The 18,487-nt window shown below is 36.2% G+C and overlaps 1 protein-coding gene across 3 annotated transcripts in view; it reads right to left on the bottom strand.

Annotated features, from left to right (window-relative positions):
* The window catches only part of UPF2 (UPF2 regulator of nonsense mediated mRNA decay), a 112,580-nt gene that overhangs the window by 37,316 nt on the left and 56,777 nt on the right, over positions 1–18,487 (bottom strand). For all 3 annotated transcript variants that reach the window (XM_070255268.1, XM_023632148.2, XM_001916601.6), the window contains exons 9-12: positions 15,660–15,768; positions 8,377–8,490; positions 6,204–6,320; positions 1,335–1,520 (exon numbers count right to left, since the gene is read on the bottom strand). In XM_070255268.1, the coding sequence (XP_070111369.1) occupies positions 1,335–1,520; positions 6,204–6,320; positions 8,377–8,490; positions 15,660–15,768 (526 nt within the window). The remainder of the gene's footprint in view (positions 1–1,334; positions 1,521–6,203; positions 6,321–8,376; positions 8,491–15,659; positions 15,769–18,487) is intronic.

Below are 18,487 nucleotides of genomic sequence, written 5' to 3'. Positions count from 1 at the left end.
TCTGGCACATTATAAATACCCCCTAAATGTTAGCCATTGCTACTTCAAAAACGCTACTGGTAATGAGATAATCAGCAGAGCTCTACCTATAATCAAGTTCTTTCTATTTTTATCCAGAAAGAAAATGGATACTATTGGCAGATTGCAAAGTCTTCCTTTTATCTCCACTCTGTGCCCAAAATCCATCTTTCAAGCACTAAATTTGTTCTCTGAGCAGCTTCACTGGGAATGTTCATGTCCTCTCAATTGCATAAGCATTCTGTATTTTTCAAACTTTTAGGCAATTTTAAAACAGCTCTCAAAATCCTTATTGTTTTAAACAATTACTGTCTCTGACTCTCTGGAAGTTGGTTTCAATTTTCGAAGTTGTACTATCATTCCTTACCTTCTACCCTGTCCATGTATGATAAATACAGCTATTACCTTCATCCCTTTTATCCTCTCAATAGGTTTTCTCTGTCCAGAAGTTAATTTGCTTAATATTTTTTTCCCAAAAAGAACAAAGTTCTACACTGGATTGTTTCAACTTGTAGAGTTAACCAAGAAATGTTCTGTTCAACACATCCTACATAAAAGTGTAGTTTCTAACAAGGTATCTATGATAATTAAGATAACAGATCAGTGGTTCTTAACTTTTTCTGGAAATTGACCCCTGCTAAGAATCTGAAGAAATCTATAGATCCTCTCTCCAGAAAAAAACAGCCCTACAGATTCAAAATTATGAAATTTCAGAGGGTCATGGGCCTCCTAAAGCCCATTCAAATTTAAGATCCCCTGTACTAAAGCAAAATATTTAAAGGCAAGTTCATCAGAGAATATCAGAGACAAAGGAAGTTTTAAATATACATACAGCATCAAAGTTAAATCTAGAAGAATTATCATTTTAATTAGAGTGAGAAGTTAGCATAAAAGGAAAACAAAACATATGTCCCATATACAATGTATCATCATACGAATTTCTTCTTAGGATGACTTACATAGAATTAATCATAATGGAACCTGGGATCTAATCCTGCCTCTCCTAATTTCACTGCTGGGACTCTAACAGCTCTGCTTCAATTTCTCTAATTACAAAATGGGAAGCTCCTTACACTTTTTATCTATCTGTTGTGGGGTACTAAAGCAATTTATAAACAAACTGATCTAGGAAAACTGAAATATACATGTCCCTGACCTAAAACAATATACTGCATGGGCTAGAAGGAAAGTGCACTGCTCTTAACACTTTTATGATTAGAATGAAGGAGAATTAATTTGGTTGATTATTATATATAAGCTTAGCACTACCAGAAATCTCAAATGGACTATTACTCTATGATTTCATGAAGATTTACCTTCTCAGTGGTAACCTTGGAGAGATCCTTGTACAAAAGTTTCCGGACATATTCCTGGAGAGGAGGACGTTTCTTTTTCACTGTTTTCTCAGCTGGAGGCGGGTTGCAGTAGTAATATGCATTCTCCACCATTGTGACATATCTTGCATCGAGATGCATTGCCTGTTTCTTTCTCATCATTTGTTCCTAAAATAAAAAGTCTAAATTAGTCAAATTCTTTCATCCTAAGGTTTCTTTATTCCTAACTGAACTTCTACTCTTGGTGATAAGATTTCAGGATAAGGAAAAGGAAAAAACAATTACTAAGTATTTCTAAGAAAGTGTAAGCACATTAATTGTTATACCACTAATCATTTTTTGGGAAGAAATTAGTCCATGACTGCTTCATCTTAGGACTTGTCCAATAAAATACTCAGAAAACTTTGCTACAAATGTAACTTTACTTAAAACTCTGCCAAACTATATGAACTCTTAAGCAAAGCAAGGCTCTTATATGTGAGTGACTGAAATTAAGGACCAAGAACATAAATAAAGGGGTGACTCTGGCTGTTCCACATACAACAGTAGAGAGTACATTTATTCTCAGAGCTTGTGCCATCTAATGTTGCACCAGATACATCTGATCTCTCTCTATAGACAAGAAAACTAAAAGCCCCCAAGGTCTTCTAACTTGTCCAGAGCCCTCAGCATCAACTCAGAGGAGGTGACTACAAACACAGATCTAGTCAATCGTCATCTAGTTCAGGCTTTCTCACTCTCTGTACTATTGACATTTTGGACTAGATAAATCTTGGGGGGGATGTTGGCCGGGGGGGGACTGTTCTAGGCATTGCAGGATGTTTTGCAGCAACCTTGACCTCTACCCACCAGATGCCAGTTGAGAACCAAGGATTAGTTGAAGATCTTCAAACAGCACTAATTCTTAAAACAACATCATATTAAGCATTAAGATTACTGAATTTATTCAGTCATTCAACAAACATTTTGCTTGGCACTTACTATGTGCTAGGCACTATGCTAGGTGCTGAACTCACCAGTGAACAAGACAGACAGGTTTCTACCTTCATGAAGTCTAACAGTTGAGTGCAGGAAGATGGAATAAACAAGTCAACAAATAAACTAATGATCTTTTAAATAATAATTGTGATTAGTGGTATGAAGGAAACTAACAAGGCACTAAGATGGAGAAAATCAGGGAGCCTATTTTAATTAGGGTGGGTTAGGGGTGGCCTCTCTGAGAAAGTGACATTTAAGCTATGATCTGAAGGATGACAAAAAGTTGTGAAGAGCCACGGGGAGTAGCAAAAGCAAGAACAGAGGCCGTGAGGAGAAAAGAGAGAATGATCTGTTACAGGAACTAGACGAAGGCAAATGTGGCGTCAACATGGAATGGCATGAGATAAGATTTAATAGGTAGCGAGGGGCTAGGTAACACCAGACTTTGCAGATCGTGGTAAGAACTTCGGGTTTTAAGCTCGCAGAGGGAAACCACTGACAAGCTTCAAGCAGGTGTCTGGACTGGGGTAGGGGCTGGTGGCACGACTGCAGTTTTGAAAAGTGGGCTGCATTTCTAAGTTCAAGTAGGGCAGGGCACATCATTTTCACTGTTCTATACTCAGCACTGGAAACAGTGCCTGACTCAGCACGTGGGAGGCATGCAATTAATGATGAATAATACATGAACTAATGAATGAATTTTTTAAAACACATTCAATCTTTCTCATGGTCTGCTTTTCTATACATGGAAAACCATCATATACTGGGGGAAAATTTTGCTCTTTACAAGTTCAATGATGGGTATACCAAGCTTCATAACTGTTTCTCTTGTCTATGAATACTGCTAAAGCTTATAGGTTGTAGCTCAGCTCCTGACATCTATATTCTAAGTAGTGAATGCTTTCAACCAGACAAGAGAACTGTTCCATGTTGAATAGGGCTAGAGATAATGACCACACCCTGTAAGTTCTTTGGACAAAACAAATAATGCATCATTTAACTTACCACTTGTATATACATAATACAGTTTTAAATCAAGATTAGTTTCTACCTTATTTAGCCTGCTTTAGAATCATTTCCCCCAAGACACTCACCAACTAATTTTAACATTAACCAATAATTTTGAAAGCAAAGCAGTTAAAAGGTTATATGTGTTCCCAAACAAATATGGATATATTTTAGATTATTGCGTAAGTATTGATGTGCTTCAAACCAAACTCATCATCTGTTCCTCTCATATTTCCTTATCTTTGTGACTGGCACCACCATCCACTCAGATGCCCATGCCAGAATCTTGAGTCTTATCTTAGGGCACTTTCTTCTTCTTAAAATTCTTTACAGCCAGTTATTATTCTCCATTCCTCCCAATCCCTATCATTTCTTCACTCTCTTCTCCCTAGGTTTTGAAAATAGCCTTTTCACTGTTCTGCCTACCCCTGGGCTCAGCAACTGCAGTTATCTCCTCCACACTGATCTTCCTAAAAACATAAATGTGATCTTATCTATCGTATCTTTTTTTTTTTTTCTTTTTTTTTTTTTTTATTAATGTTATGATAGATTACAACCTTGTGAGATTTCAGTTGTACATTTTTGTTAGTCATGTTGTGGGTACACCACTTCCCCCTCCATACCCTCCCCCCACCCCCCCTTTTCCCTGGTAACCACCGATCAGATCTCCTTCTCAATATACTAATTTCCACCTATGAGTGGAGTCATATAGAGTTTTATCTATCGTATCTTATCTGCTCGAAATCCTTCAATAGCTACTCATTGACATCAGGGAAAAGACTCTAGTTCCTCAGCATAGAATTCAGGGCTCTTTAAAATCTAGTTTGTGCCTACTTCTCTTATCTGTAGCTGCTTGACTCAACATGTTTCTCTTCTCTGCCTCTAAGACACAGCTAGTCTCTAAAATAAACAGCACTTTTCCCAGGGAACCTTTCCTGACATACCAAGACTAGATTAAGTGCCTCTTCCATCTATATCCATAATAATACCCTATGCTCACCCATATCATTATACCGCACTTACCAACACGTTATTCCAATTGTTTACTTACTCATCTGGCTGACTTATTAGACTGTAAACTCCATGAAAGCAGCGACTATCTGTTTCACTTTTATATCCCAAAGGTCTGACAAAGAGGCTGCACTCAGTGAATACTATGAAGCCATTTGAGAAGATCTTTCCTAACTCACCAGTCTGGCTTAAGTACCCACTCCGTGAGTCTGCAGTATCCTCCGCATACCTCTATTAAAGCACCTGGAGCATTACTGGAATTAGCACGAGATGTAGACCACTTTGAGGATGGGAACTGTGTTTCACCTCTTTGTACTACCCCTCCTGACCAGCTGTAACATCCCTGAAGATCTGAAGCACTTAATGCCTGACACCGGAGGAGCCTCCCAACTGTTAAACGATAAATAAACAAGGCTCCCATGCAGAAAGCAAGAGAATTGATGATAAAGGCTAGCTGCTTTTGCTATAAGAAGGAGAAAGATCCACCGAGCCAAGAAAACCAGCAGGCAGGAAGGACTCTGGTTTTCAGCAATGCAATGTTCATCCAGACCCCCACATTAGTAAATGTTTTCTCTAGCAAAAAATTATAAATATAGAGAATTCAATATTATAAATAAAAATAGACGTTAAAAATCAAGCTTTCCTGATTAAAAAAAAAAAAGCCACACGGATAAAGAGAACAGATTAGTGGTTACCAGAGGGGTACAGGGGCACATATGTATGGTGATGGATAAAAAATAGGCTATTGGTGGTAAGTACAATGCAGTCTACATAGAAACTGATATACAATAATGTACACCTGAAATTACACAGTGTTATAAACCAATATAACCCCAATAAAAGAAAAAAAAAGAACTAAGCTTTCCTGGCATCTCTATTACATTTTAAATAATTTTACAATATTAATTTAATAATATTACAATTTTAAGCAGTGTCTCATTTGACCTTACCAGCCTGAGCCAAAGAGGAGGAAGAGTTTTCTCCTTGTTACAATAAAAATTTGGAATGACTATTATATGATTAATGTCATATAAACCTAGAGGCAATTTGGACATCAATTCCATTTGGTGGTCTTCACATTAATATTTTGTTTACTAAAAATAAATTCTCATGTTTCTGTATTTTAAATATCATCAGCAGAGTATTCAGGCTCACAACCAGATTCTAAAAAACAACATATCTAGAGAAAATGACACAATCAAGACTCCGTAACATCAACACTGATGTAATGGTAGTCTATGCCCAGGGATTCCGAAACCAGAGCTCTCTTTAACAGTAACACCAACATCCCCACCCCCATCAGAACTCCCCCTGCCAAAGGCTGCAAGCAAATGCGTGGATATCATCAATAAGTACAATAACTTAATTGCTTAATAAACTTCATGGCCATTTCGGCATCCTAATTAGCTTAAGAAATAACTTCTCCTCCAAGTTAATTTTTCAAGCTTATATTTTGTTTTTTAATTTTAAAATTTAATTTTATATTTTTAAGCTTATAATTTATGTGCTTACAGCACTTTAACGATGGCTTCTTTGAAATGTACCAAGAATATCCATTAAGACAGCTCTAACATGATAGCATTAAGAGTACCTGCTCATTTGCATCATTTGTCAAAGGTTAACTAGAGGTGAATTTAATCCCCCCTTTATAATACCGCAAACTCACTGGCAGCCAAGTGAGAAAAATTCCTACAGCTCTCCAGGAATGGTAGCTCATCTCTATGGGATATTCTACATTAGGTAGAAATGTTTTTAATTATATGGCAGAGAAAGATAACAGACTCTGGTCAATATTTTTAACCTCTTATGTAAATCAAGAACTGCAAGCTCCTGATAGGATCCTCAAATCCTTACCAAAAGTACACTGGTCCTCAGGTGAGATTCTGGAGATCTAAAAAGAAATCTTCCACATGTTTCCAGTAGGGTACATGCCATTTCAATATGGTGATGGGAAAAGTCTGATAGAAGCATCTGTAATACCAATAATGATGATGAAAAACCACAAAGATAACATTTCAATCCTATCAGAGAAAGAAAACATTACACATCTTATGTGTGTAACTTTAAAAATGTCAGTGTGAAAAACTAAAGCTAGTCCACTTTAGTTTAACAAGCTAAATTGTTGGGTATCTTTTGTGATCAGCCATAAAAATTTTATTTAAAAACTTCAATATATTTAATGTCTTTCCTTTTAGATAGATAAACGGAAACTAATATCAAAACCCTTTCTACATTTATTATTAGATGCTATGTATTTAAACATGTCACACACAGTTGACATTTTCTAAATGGCTTTTTTGTTTTGGATTATATGAATTTACTTTAAAAATTCTGACTACAAAAGGCTCATTGTATGAAATTTACAAACAACACATTACCTATAACATTTTAGTATTTATTCTCCTGATCTTTTTCTAGGCATATTTTCTAAACCAAAGATGTGTTTCAGACACATCACATCATTTAATAAGTTGGTGTTCTTTTGGCTAAGTATTTTTCTATGTCTTTATTTATCCTTCTATGGCATGATTTAAAAATGATTTTAAAATCTATAGTACTATATAATATGAACTATACTAAAGTTTAATTGATTCTTATTTACTGGACATTCAAAGTGTTTACAATTTCTTGCTATTACAAATAATGGCATGACAAACATCCTTGTAGATAAAATCTGTGCACACATATATGATTATTTCCTTAAAACAAATTTATAGAAATGGAATTTCTATGTCAAAGAAATGTATATCCTTCCTATATATTTTTAATAATAGTACAAAGAAATATACCAATATGTCTCAATTGTTCATGGCATGATTCCTTTCAACTACAGCATTGAGAAAGCTTTCACAAGCCCTCTTAAAATGCTGTCCAGAGTTTCTCTAAATGTGCTTTGTAGTCTACTGAGATCTTTTAACTAGTTTTAGAAAACTTAACTCCTTGAATATTTATGACTATTAGTATTTTAAACACTCTCAGGAAATCATTTAGGAGTAAAGAAACTTGGTTAAATTTGTTTAACTCAGGATTTTCCAAACGTATTTGAATCTATGTTATCCATTTTGTGTGATATATAACTAGCAATATGCTACAGAAATTGATTTGATAACAAATTTATTATTATTTTGTTAATTCCAAATGGAGAAGAATTGTTCCATCTATACTGCATCAGCTTTACCACGTATAATTAGTTACTAACTGATTTCTAGCTTAATTCCATTTTGGATAGAAAACAACGTGAATTAATTTCAATCTTCTCTAATTTGCTGAGACTTTCTCTATGGTTGATTTTGGTAAATGATCCATGTGCATCTGAAGAGACTGTAAATTCTGATGCTGTTGGGTATAGAGTCAGTTAGATCAAGGTTGTTAATGATGTTGCTCAATTCTGTACACACATACTGATTTGTGTCTGCCTGTTCTTTCATCTATTGAAAGGTATTTCAAGTCTCTCACTATGGTTGTGGACTTGTTTATTTCTCCTTTCCTTATCGATTTTTGCTTTATATATTTTGAAGCTACATTATTGGATGCATACTGACTCAGGAAGGTAATGCCTTCCTGTTAAAATGATCTCTTCATCATTATGAACCGTCCTTCTTTATTTCTAATAATGCTTCATGCCTTCAAGTCTACTTGTCTGATAATAATGAAACCAGGTGTCTTTTGATCAGTGCTTCCATGGTATATTTCCCTCATCTTTTTACTTTAGCTTTTCTGGTCTTTAAGGGTATCTCTGTTGTAGGCAACATAGAGTGTTGTTATTTTAATCAAGTCTTATATTCTTAAGGCTTTTACTTGATTGTATTTTGTCCTTTTACACTTCATGTAATTACCATTATAGCTGCATTTGTATCCACCATCTTACTATTTGTTTTCTATTTTGCTCATATGTTTAATGTTCCTTTTTACTCCTTTCTTGTCTTCATTTTGGATTAATCTCTTAATTATTTCATTTTCTGCAGAATTTGTAACTAAAACATTAAAGTTGTCTATTAAAAAATAATTCAAATAATTCCACACTAACCTTTAAGCAATGCAGTGTATCATTTTTTGTGAACATCTTAAACTTAGTTAGTTCTCCAATAAAACGAACTGTTTTGTTCTTTGTTTCAATGTTGATCTGGTCCTTTTTTCGTACCTACAAATTAAGAGAAAAGAGACACTGATTAGATAATTAACATTTTGAAATCTTGGTGATAAAAACTGTTATTTTACTAAGACTGAATTCATAATAAATATTTTAAATAAATTTGGGTATAATTTCTTGACATATTCAAATTATTTTAAGTTAAGGCAAAATAAGCCCTGTGGAACACCAGTGCCAGGATGTGCTTTGTCACAACGTTCTATGGTGAAATAATTTTGGGAAACAATGCATTTTATCGGGCTTAAAGAGGCTCTCAAATAAACAAACATGCTTAATTTAATCCAATGTTTCTCACATTTATCTGGCAACACAACCCCCCCTTTTGAAATGTTAACATCCCATTAAATTAATATTGTAAAGAACACACTTTAGGAGATGCTGCTTCAAAAGTAATTAATGCCAAGAGTTTACTTAAGTGAAAATATCATTAAGACTCAGTTCATGTACTACAGTTACAAATTATATACTGCATTTTAAATTATAAATTCATCACAATGAAATTTCCAATATAATTACTGTTCTTTTTTTATAACCAGTCATGGTGGTATATCAAAGTTCAAATCCTTTGTGAATACAAGCCCTCTACTTAGGGACACATTTCAAGAAATAGTAAATACAACAAAATCCTATTAAACATTACCATGTGAATAGACACGTCAAGAAATATGTAATTGGATTTAACCTCAGAATTACACTTTCATCAGAAAACAAAACCCACAGTCTAGAAACCTTTTATCTGAACAACAATGACAATAATGTGGTGGTGCCCTGAAATAGTTTAGTGTTCCTTACTTTTTCAGAATACTATTCTATCTTATTTGATCCACATAACAACATTCTGGGAAAGGAACAACAGCTGTTATAACTCTGATTTAACAGTTAAAACAACAACAACAAAGTTAAAACAACAACTAGAATCCCAGTCTCCTATTACTTAAGAATTCCACTACACTAGTATGTGCTGGGATTCAAAAGAAGACCTAACTTCACCAGGAGCTGGACAAATAGTAATCAACATTTATATATATACTAAACTTCTACATACTCAGACAGCTAACACTTAAATGCAATTTATCACTTTCATTTTTGAGGACCTACTTTGTATAGCTAGCAGAGGAAGGTGTTTAGGCTTTTTAGACCTTCACGAATAATTTTTAAACAAAACTATGTTTACTCAGTTAAAAAATAGAACAAACTAGAAGCTCACTATAATCTTCAACAAAATTGTATCAATTAAAAATAAAAGCAGAAAAACTCAACTTACACAACTTTATTTTAACCACATCATTTAAGCATACAAAATAGCTTTGAGATTAGAGACAAACAGAAAACAGAACCAACTAGATTCTAGTTTATAACATTAAACAAATAATATTGAATAAACTTGACTGTTTTAGCCCTACAATTTAGAAAAGAGTACAGCCTTCATAAAAACCCTTTCACAAACACACGTTTGATAAGCACTGCATATGAAAAGCTCCTCTTGCTAATTTATCTTATTTTGTGAACTCCTAGGACAGATTCAGAGTGTGGATTCTGGACCAGATTTGCTGGGTTTAAATGCCAGCTCTATCACTTACTAGCTTACTTAAACTCTGTGTCTCAATTTCCTCATCTGTAAAATGGAACTAATAAAAGCAACCTACCTCATAGGGTTGCTCTGAGTCTTCACTGAATTAATACATGTAAAGCACATACATGTAAAGCACAATAGTGCCTGGAACCAGGAAGAGCTCAATAAATATTAGGCATTATTAATTTTATCCATCTTTGTATATTTCTATCACTAATACACGAACACTAAATAAATGTTTACTAAGTGAGCAAACAAATGAAAATGCTTAATGTTTATATGCATACTACAGGGACATGAAAAAGCAAAAGACCTAAAGTCAGAACATCTGAGCCCTTGTAGTCACTCTGTCCCATTTTTCGAGGTATGATGGTAGATAATCACATAAACTCCCTGCATCTGGGGGCCCACCTGGTAAAATAAGGATGATGATAATGACGGTGGTGGTGCTGCTGATGACAACTACACTTCACTTGATATTAAGCAATTAATGTACAGGACAAAAGAGTACACAACCTTTAATGTGACCCTTACGAAGTGTTTTAAACGTCATTGTAAAATGCTTCTGAGTGAGAAGAATGAAAAATTGTACATATAAATTCATCCATAAAAAACTACAGAGCAAAAAAGGCGAAAAAAAAAACCAAAAAACAAAAAAACACCAAAATATTAGCAGGTTCTGCTTTTTTTTTTTTTTAAAGATTGGTGCCTGAGCTAACAACTGTTGCCAATCTTTTTTTTTTCCTTCTGCTTTTTCTCCCCAAATCCCCCCAGTACATAGTTGTGTATTTTTAGTTGTGGGTCCCTCTAGTTGTGGCATGTGGGGCACCGCCTCAGCACGGCCTGACGAGTGGTGCCATGTCCGCACCCAGGATCCAAACCAGCTAAACCCTGGGCTGCCACAGTGGAGTGCGCAAACTTAACCACTCAGCAACGGGGCCGGCCCGCAGCGTGTGCTTCTAAGCAATGAAATTATGGGGATTTCCTTCTTTCTTTCTATTTTACATATTTTCTGTTTTCTAAATCACCTACACTACACATTTGTTTCTTTTACAATTAAAGAAATGTAGAAACAAAAAAAGTATAAGGAAGCATTTCAAAAATGATATCCTGAAGCTGAATCCTTAGGGGGAGTAGGGCTGGGAAATACATACACATGTTCTTTAAAATCTCTCTGCATGACTGGATGCACAAGCTCTTAACACCTGCTGTGGAGTCTCCTACAAGTTTAACTATTACTGGGCATTACAGCTTTCAAAACATGTAACAGTGTATTATCCACAATTATTCTTAAACAGTATTGAGGTTAAGGAGGTACAATGTAAGTAACATGTAAAAATTATAGAATTTTTAAATAAAGTATTAGAAATCAATTATCTCACTCCCTCATTTTCAGATGAAAGAACTGAAGGCTTTTCAAAAGGCTATACTTATTAAAAAGACTAACTTATTCTGACTCCTAATTCAATGTTTTCCAGTCTCACTTACTGACTCCTTATGATCAAAAGGTATGTCAACACTTCTGAAAAAGTAAATACAGATGAATTAACAAAGTAAGATTTTCTCTATTTTTAGTTCAATAATGTCTAAGATTTACTTACATAGTCAATCATCTTTAGCAAAAAATGGTGCTCACAACTCATTTATTAATGACAGCTGAAGCTGAGATTAACTGATAATTAAAGACATATGCATTAATAAAAACTCTTCAGATATGTCAAGATATAAAAAGTAAGCATTTCCAAGGCCTATCATTCACTACTCCCTACTGGAAAAACCCTCTACCCGCAAGTGGCCCTTGATAACTTCACCCAAACAGACATTATACTTTCTGTTCTCCATAATTTGTTCATTTTGTTTTACATAAACTTTATTCAGTCAATCATTCAACTAATTTTTAAGAAAATCTACTATATGCTAAACACTAAGTAGGCACTGAATCTATAAATAAGTAAATGTGCCTTCAAAGAAACTTATTTATTTTATTCTATGGACCACTCATCTCCAAGTATGGTGGGCAAGACTCTTAATCTACAGGGGTTTGGGAAAAAGAATATTGTAACTTCATTTATGATTTTGGGTTTTTTTAGGTAACAATGTTTCAGTTTTTTCCCCTAAGATTGGCACCTGAGCTAACAACTGTTGCCAATCTTTTATTTTTTCCTGCTTTTTCTCCCCAAATCCCCCCAGTACATAGCTGTATATTTTAGTTGTGGGTCCTTCTAGTTGTGGCATATGGGACACCATCTCAGCGTAGTCTAATAAGCAGTGCCATGTCTGCGCTCAGGATCCGAACCAGAGAAACCCTGGGCCGCCAAAGTGGAGCGTGTAATCTTAATCACTCGGCCACAGGGCTGGCCCCTATGATTTTGTTTTTTATCTCATACTTTTCAGTTTATTTTTCTATGTTATATAATGCACATAAAGTATGTTCTACAATTGCAAATGCATATAATTTATAAATAAATTACACTGGGATATGTGGTCATGTTATTTTACCAATAGAGAGGCTGGATCCAAAAAGCTAAAAGTTGGGGGCAGCCCAGTGGCATAGCAGTTAAGTTCATGCGCTCCACTTTGGCAGCCAGGGGTTCAGGGGTTCGGATCTCAGGCACAGGACCTACACACAGCTCAACAAGTCATGCTGTGGCGGCATCCCACAATAAAAAACAGAGGAAGATTGCCACAGATGTTAGCTCAACAACAATTTTCCTCAAGCAAAAAGAGGAAGACTGGCAACAGACGTTAGCTCAGGGCCAACCCTCCTCACCAAAAAAAAGCTATTCTCATAATTCAAGCTATGAAGAATGAAAGACAGTGTCACTGGTGATGAAGAGGAGATGCTAGATTTGAGGAGGTGTTTTTAGAAGACAGCATCAATAGAATTTGGTGAACACTGGCTCCTGAATGTCAGAGCGGCACAAGTAGAGGTATTTCTCTTAGTGATTAGATAAAATATACTGCAAATTTACAGGGAGAATACAGACGCTGACAGAAGGAAATGAAGGTTAAAGACATTTCAAGAAGAGAATCCTGAGTTTGTTTTATGGACATATTACCTAGAAGCACATGAGAACTTACTAAGCACCAGGGGAGAGGTTCTGGCAAGACATACGTATTTGAAGTTGCTGGGAAATAGATGTTAACCGAACCCAAGGTAAAATGTGTTCTGTCAAAAAGGAGAGTGAAGGAAGAAAAGTCTGGGGAACACCAACATATAAACTCAGCTGGACAAGAGAGTGAAGGATATTGAGAACAGCAGTCATAAGTAAGAACCAGGAAAGAATGGTGGTAGACAAGGGATAATTATAATACTACTACTTTATATGCATTATCTCACTTAATCCATAAGAACAATCCTATTTAAAAAGATGCCAGTATTATCCCTATTTAATAGACAAGGAAACCAAGGTTTAGAGACTTAAGTAACTTGGCCAAAGCTACAACGCTCCTATATGGTGGAGCCAGAAGGACAGCTTCCTAAAAAGCAGGTGAGCCCAGCAGTGTAGAATCTGTAGGAACACCAACCAGCACGAAGCAATTAGGAGGACGATGGCGGTCTCTAAGATGGTGGAACGAACTGCAAATGTCAGAAGAAGAGACAAGGACACTCGAAAAAACCCGAACGAGATGGAAATGAAAGAGGATGAGGGGGTGCAGTTGAGGGAAGTTTTCTTGTTGCTATTATTTTATGTTCCTTTAAGGATGGGAGAGTGCTGACCATATGATAGCCTAATAAAAAGTCATTGGCAAAGTCTGCAGATTTAGGGGTGGGGAAGTATAGATCCCGGAAGAAGCAGAACGTGATCGATGATCTCAAGTGCCCTTTCTTCTCTGCCCTGAGAGCAGTGGTTCCCAAAGTATACTCTTAGAACTCTGATACTCTCCCAGTTGTAATGAAGCATTACATCAGTAACAAAAAATGCCAATTCTCTCAACTACCACCCCAATTTTCAAAGGTGGGAGGAGATGTATACATGAATAGAATTTTCTTAATTTTACATTTATCACCAAAAGCACTAATCATGCTTGGTCCGACAACTTGTGTTTTGTTTAATTTTGGATTTGGTTGAGGGGTGTATGCATATAACTCATAATGCAGTCATAGTGTCTGCTAGTGAAACAGTTTCTTGTTTGTAGGATGGGATTAAATACATCAACAAGAATATTATAACTTCTGATGCAATTGTCCCCAAACTAGCAGCATTTATCAAAGCGTGTCTTTGAGTGACTACATATTCAACTCCCTCCAGGAGGTTCACAATGCACATTATCCTATTAAGGCTTTGAGAATTCTTACCATAAAACACAAACAAAACCATTTAACTTTCTTGTTCTCAGTGTTTCCAAACTTCTTTAAACACAGAAACCTCCTCTTGCTTAACACTATCTATGAAAAGCCAAACAAACTTCAGCAAAAGCTGGTCCAGAAAAATCTTAATTACACATCTCACATTAACAAATTAACACGTACGGCAAGAAGCCTTCAGAGAGCATTCCACCCCTCCCTGAGGCTTTCTCCTTCCTCTGAACTCAGGCACTCACTCTCGAAAGATTCATCTGGCAGTTAATCCCACAATTCCTTATACTATCAAATACATTCAGGGTTTAAACTTTTATTTCACTCTTGCTTTCCTGAGTATTTATGCCTTATCTCCCCAATTATACTGTGAGATTCCTGACCTCAGGAATTATGCCTGTTCTCTGAGTGTTCAGCAATGCTACTGACTTGTGTATATCGGGTGCGCTAAAGTGTATAGTGAGCATAGCAAACACTTATTTGCATTCCAAGCCCCCTGCTATAAAGCTAAATTCTAATACACAATTTTTCATGCGCTAACATAAACACCTGAATTTCACATCTTTTCACAGTCTACCAATGTTCACTTTCAGTCACCTCTAAGGTATCATTTTACTCCTTTCAAGCCTATATTTGAAACTTTATCACCTCCATAAGATGACTGGGTAATGTGGGTCTGGGAGAGCCACTAACGGGCAGTCTGTTAAGACTCCCAGGAGCGGAAAGGTAGGGAAGCTGTCTGGTAACAGGTCCCTGGTACTTACCAGGGTACTCTTTAAAGAAGTCACCACTATCCAAGGTAAAGATTCTTAAGGCATGAGTCAACAAAATCATGGGCTACAACAGCACTCATTGAGATCAGAGCATTTGTGGAAACACGTGTGCCCTGAACATTTGGAGCCCCAAAAACAAAACGGGCATCCCACAGGCACTGTGCCTGACTCGTCAAGGCCAAGCCTATGTTTCTTGTGGGAACACCAATGAGGCCTGCTGGCTCTCCTGACCTTGGAGAATGGTTTTTCCTTTGAAAAGCAAAAGGGCAGTATCTACAAAGGGGAAACAAGGTAGCAGCAACAGCTCTCCTCCAAACTGGAGTATCACTTATCAATTTCAAGCTTTGTTGAGTAAATTTACATTTTAAAAACTGAGACGTCCATACATTCTGAACTGTTATACCACTATCAAATTTCAAAAATATGCTTACCAATAAAATAATCATACTCTTAAAGAATCCTCACTCAATTTATAAGTATATACATATTACAAAATAAATGCTTAAATACATACATGAAATCTGAAATCCCCCCTCAGCATGGAACAAAGATCCTCTGCTACATCAGACATGCAGGGATGCAATGTAGCAACCAATCTTGCATAAAATGGTAGCAAATCCAACCTGCAAAAGTTACATGTGATATGTGTAAAAGAAAAGACACACCAGAAAGAATTCATTTTAAAATTTAAACTTTCTCAGATATATTGACACATTAAATGATTACCAAAACTAATAACCATACAGACATGCCTATTTCTTGTCATCATAATGAAGTAGATGGAAACTCAATTTGCTTTGTGAAAGTTTACTAATAATCTGGTATTTTCCATTCAGCGCATTTATCGCACATCTGCAATTTCATTGAGTATGTAATTTTGATAAAAAATGAAATACAAAGCAAACACTAAGTTTTGGCTGGCTTAAATTTTTAATCACATAATTACTGAGTAAACCAACCTAACAAACAGTACAAAAAGGAGTCCTTTTAAACCATCTTCACTTATCCACGAATACGTTATTTGGAAACCTGGATGTCTACAGTAAAAGGGCAACCAATAACCAAAAGGAATCTAAGGAATCAAAATAATATCACAAAACCCACACACTAACTTCTGTATTTTACTCATTACAGAACCCAGATTCTCATGCAGTGCCCATTTACTCTTACTTTAGACAATAAATGGCAAATATGTTGTTACTCATGCTGCCGCCCCCCTTCCATTATCAAAGCACTTTCTCATCAAACTTGGACGCAGCTCCAGAATCTTCCTTTAACACAGCAGTCTAGGCCGCCACGACTATTCAGACTCAACCCACAAGCTAAAATTTATTTTCCATTCCTGCCACAGACATTATTTTATAAAAGTTGATCATCCAATGATTCAACACTCGGCAGACCAGACACTGAGATAAGCAGCAGTGAGGAACGCATAAAGCAGCTGCACTGACAGCAGCAAGTAATGGGAGCGGGCAGTGAAGAAGGAATCTAAAAACTATAACAATTCAACACAAGAGGTCAAAAACCATGACAGCCTGCAGCCATTTAAATCAGAAACAAATAATCTTACACGTCTTAATTATCCCTGAATATATCACTTTAGAATCACACATGAAAATGGGTTGATCATCAGAGAAAAGTCTGCATACCATGAAAGGCTTAGAATTAGATCTGGAAAACTCCTAGCATGGACAGATTAAGCCGTAGTCGGAAGAAGAACATAGAAAAGAAAGGAAGAATGAAGATAAATTTGAAAGGTGAGGCCAAGGGGAAGAAAGTGCTCAAATTCATGCCTAAGAGCCTCAAAAACTTTGTATTCCTCTTGGACTATTACAGTCTCTTTAAAAAATTATCATTTATTCAGCTCTTATGAATGTGCCAGGCCCTGTCCTAGGCATCTAACATCCATTATTTAACTTGTTGATCCTACTAACTCCCTATGAGGTGGATATTATAATCACCATTTCAGAAATAGGGCACAGATGTCGAGAGAAGTCCAGAATACGGTGGCTTTGTAGTAGTACCTCAAAAATAATTTTTCAACACATCATATCCTTTTTAATCCATCATGTAAAGATTTGAATGAAAACATTAGTGTTAAACTTTATTTTAAACATTAAGTTATTTAAAAAGTTTTATCAATTCAAGGTTAAGCTCCTGTCACAGAAAATGCACATACGTGGGTCACATTACTCCTTGATGATATTACAAAAATGAGGTATTCCTGTAAGATACTCTCATAAATACGTAATAATTTTCTTAATGTCTGCTAGTACCAAAAAAAAGCCTGGGGCAAAAGAACATTTAATTCTCTTGCATAATACATGGATACAAAATAATTTCAAATTTACTTTGTAATTTTCAATCTTTAGTTAGAATATTATATAATTTTTTTTTTTTTGGTGAGGAAGACTGGCCCTGAGCTAACATCCATTGCCTTTCCTCCTCTTTTTGCTTGAGGAAGATTGTTCCTGAGCTAACATCTGTGGCAATCTCCCTCTATTTTGTATGTGGGATGCTGCCACAGCATGACCTGATGAGTGGCGCGTAGGTCTATGCCCAGGATCTGAACCTGCGAACCCCAGACCACCACAGAGAAGTGCATGAATTTAACCACCATACCACCTAAAATATTATATTTTAATATATTTATATTTTAGTTAGAATATTAGGTTTCTCATACCCACTTGAGCAACAAATACTTTTTTCTTTTTCAGTTCATAAGCAACTGCCAAATACAAACATAGAACATTAAACCTATGCCCAGTTTCCATCACTCCCAAGTGCCACAAGCACAGGTCAGAAACGTTGAGAGACAAGAGTTGAGGTCATGGGATAACAAAGAGCACTGCGCCAGGAGTTAGGAGGCTCAGGTTCTAATTCTCTCAAACAGTACTTCTGTGACCTCATAAACTGATCTCACCTCATCTCCTACTATTCTCTCCTGCTCACTGCTCCAGCCTCAGGGCCCTTCTCTAATCCTCAAAACGGCAAGCAAGCTCTCACCTCAGAGCCTCCATCCGCACCGACTGTCCTCCTTAGCCGGAATATGCTTTCCCCCAAATATTCCACAGCTTACTTTCTCTCCAAGGGCAAGTCTTAGTTCCAAAGACAACCCTGCACCTTAGTTCCAATGACAACCCCTCTCTGAGACCCATTCTGAATACTCCACGGAGACTGCAAATCTACCCCACTCCACCACTTCCAACCCCCTTACCCTGCACTATGTTTTAACACAGAATTTATCCCTTCTAACATACATAATTTACTTGCTTGTTGTTATCGTTATCTTGTTTGTCACCCTTCCCCACTAGAACGTAAGCTCCATGGGAAACAGTTTAC

The sequence above is a fragment of the Equus caballus genome, chromosome 29 (genome assembly GCF_041296265.1).
Source record: "Equus caballus isolate H_3958 breed thoroughbred chromosome 29, TB-T2T, whole genome shotgun sequence".
Lineage (NCBI taxonomy): Eukaryota > Metazoa > Chordata > Mammalia > Perissodactyla > Equidae > Equus > Equus caballus.
Note: the sequence above shows the minus strand (reverse complement) of the source record. Positions and strands in the feature narration are given on the sequence as shown.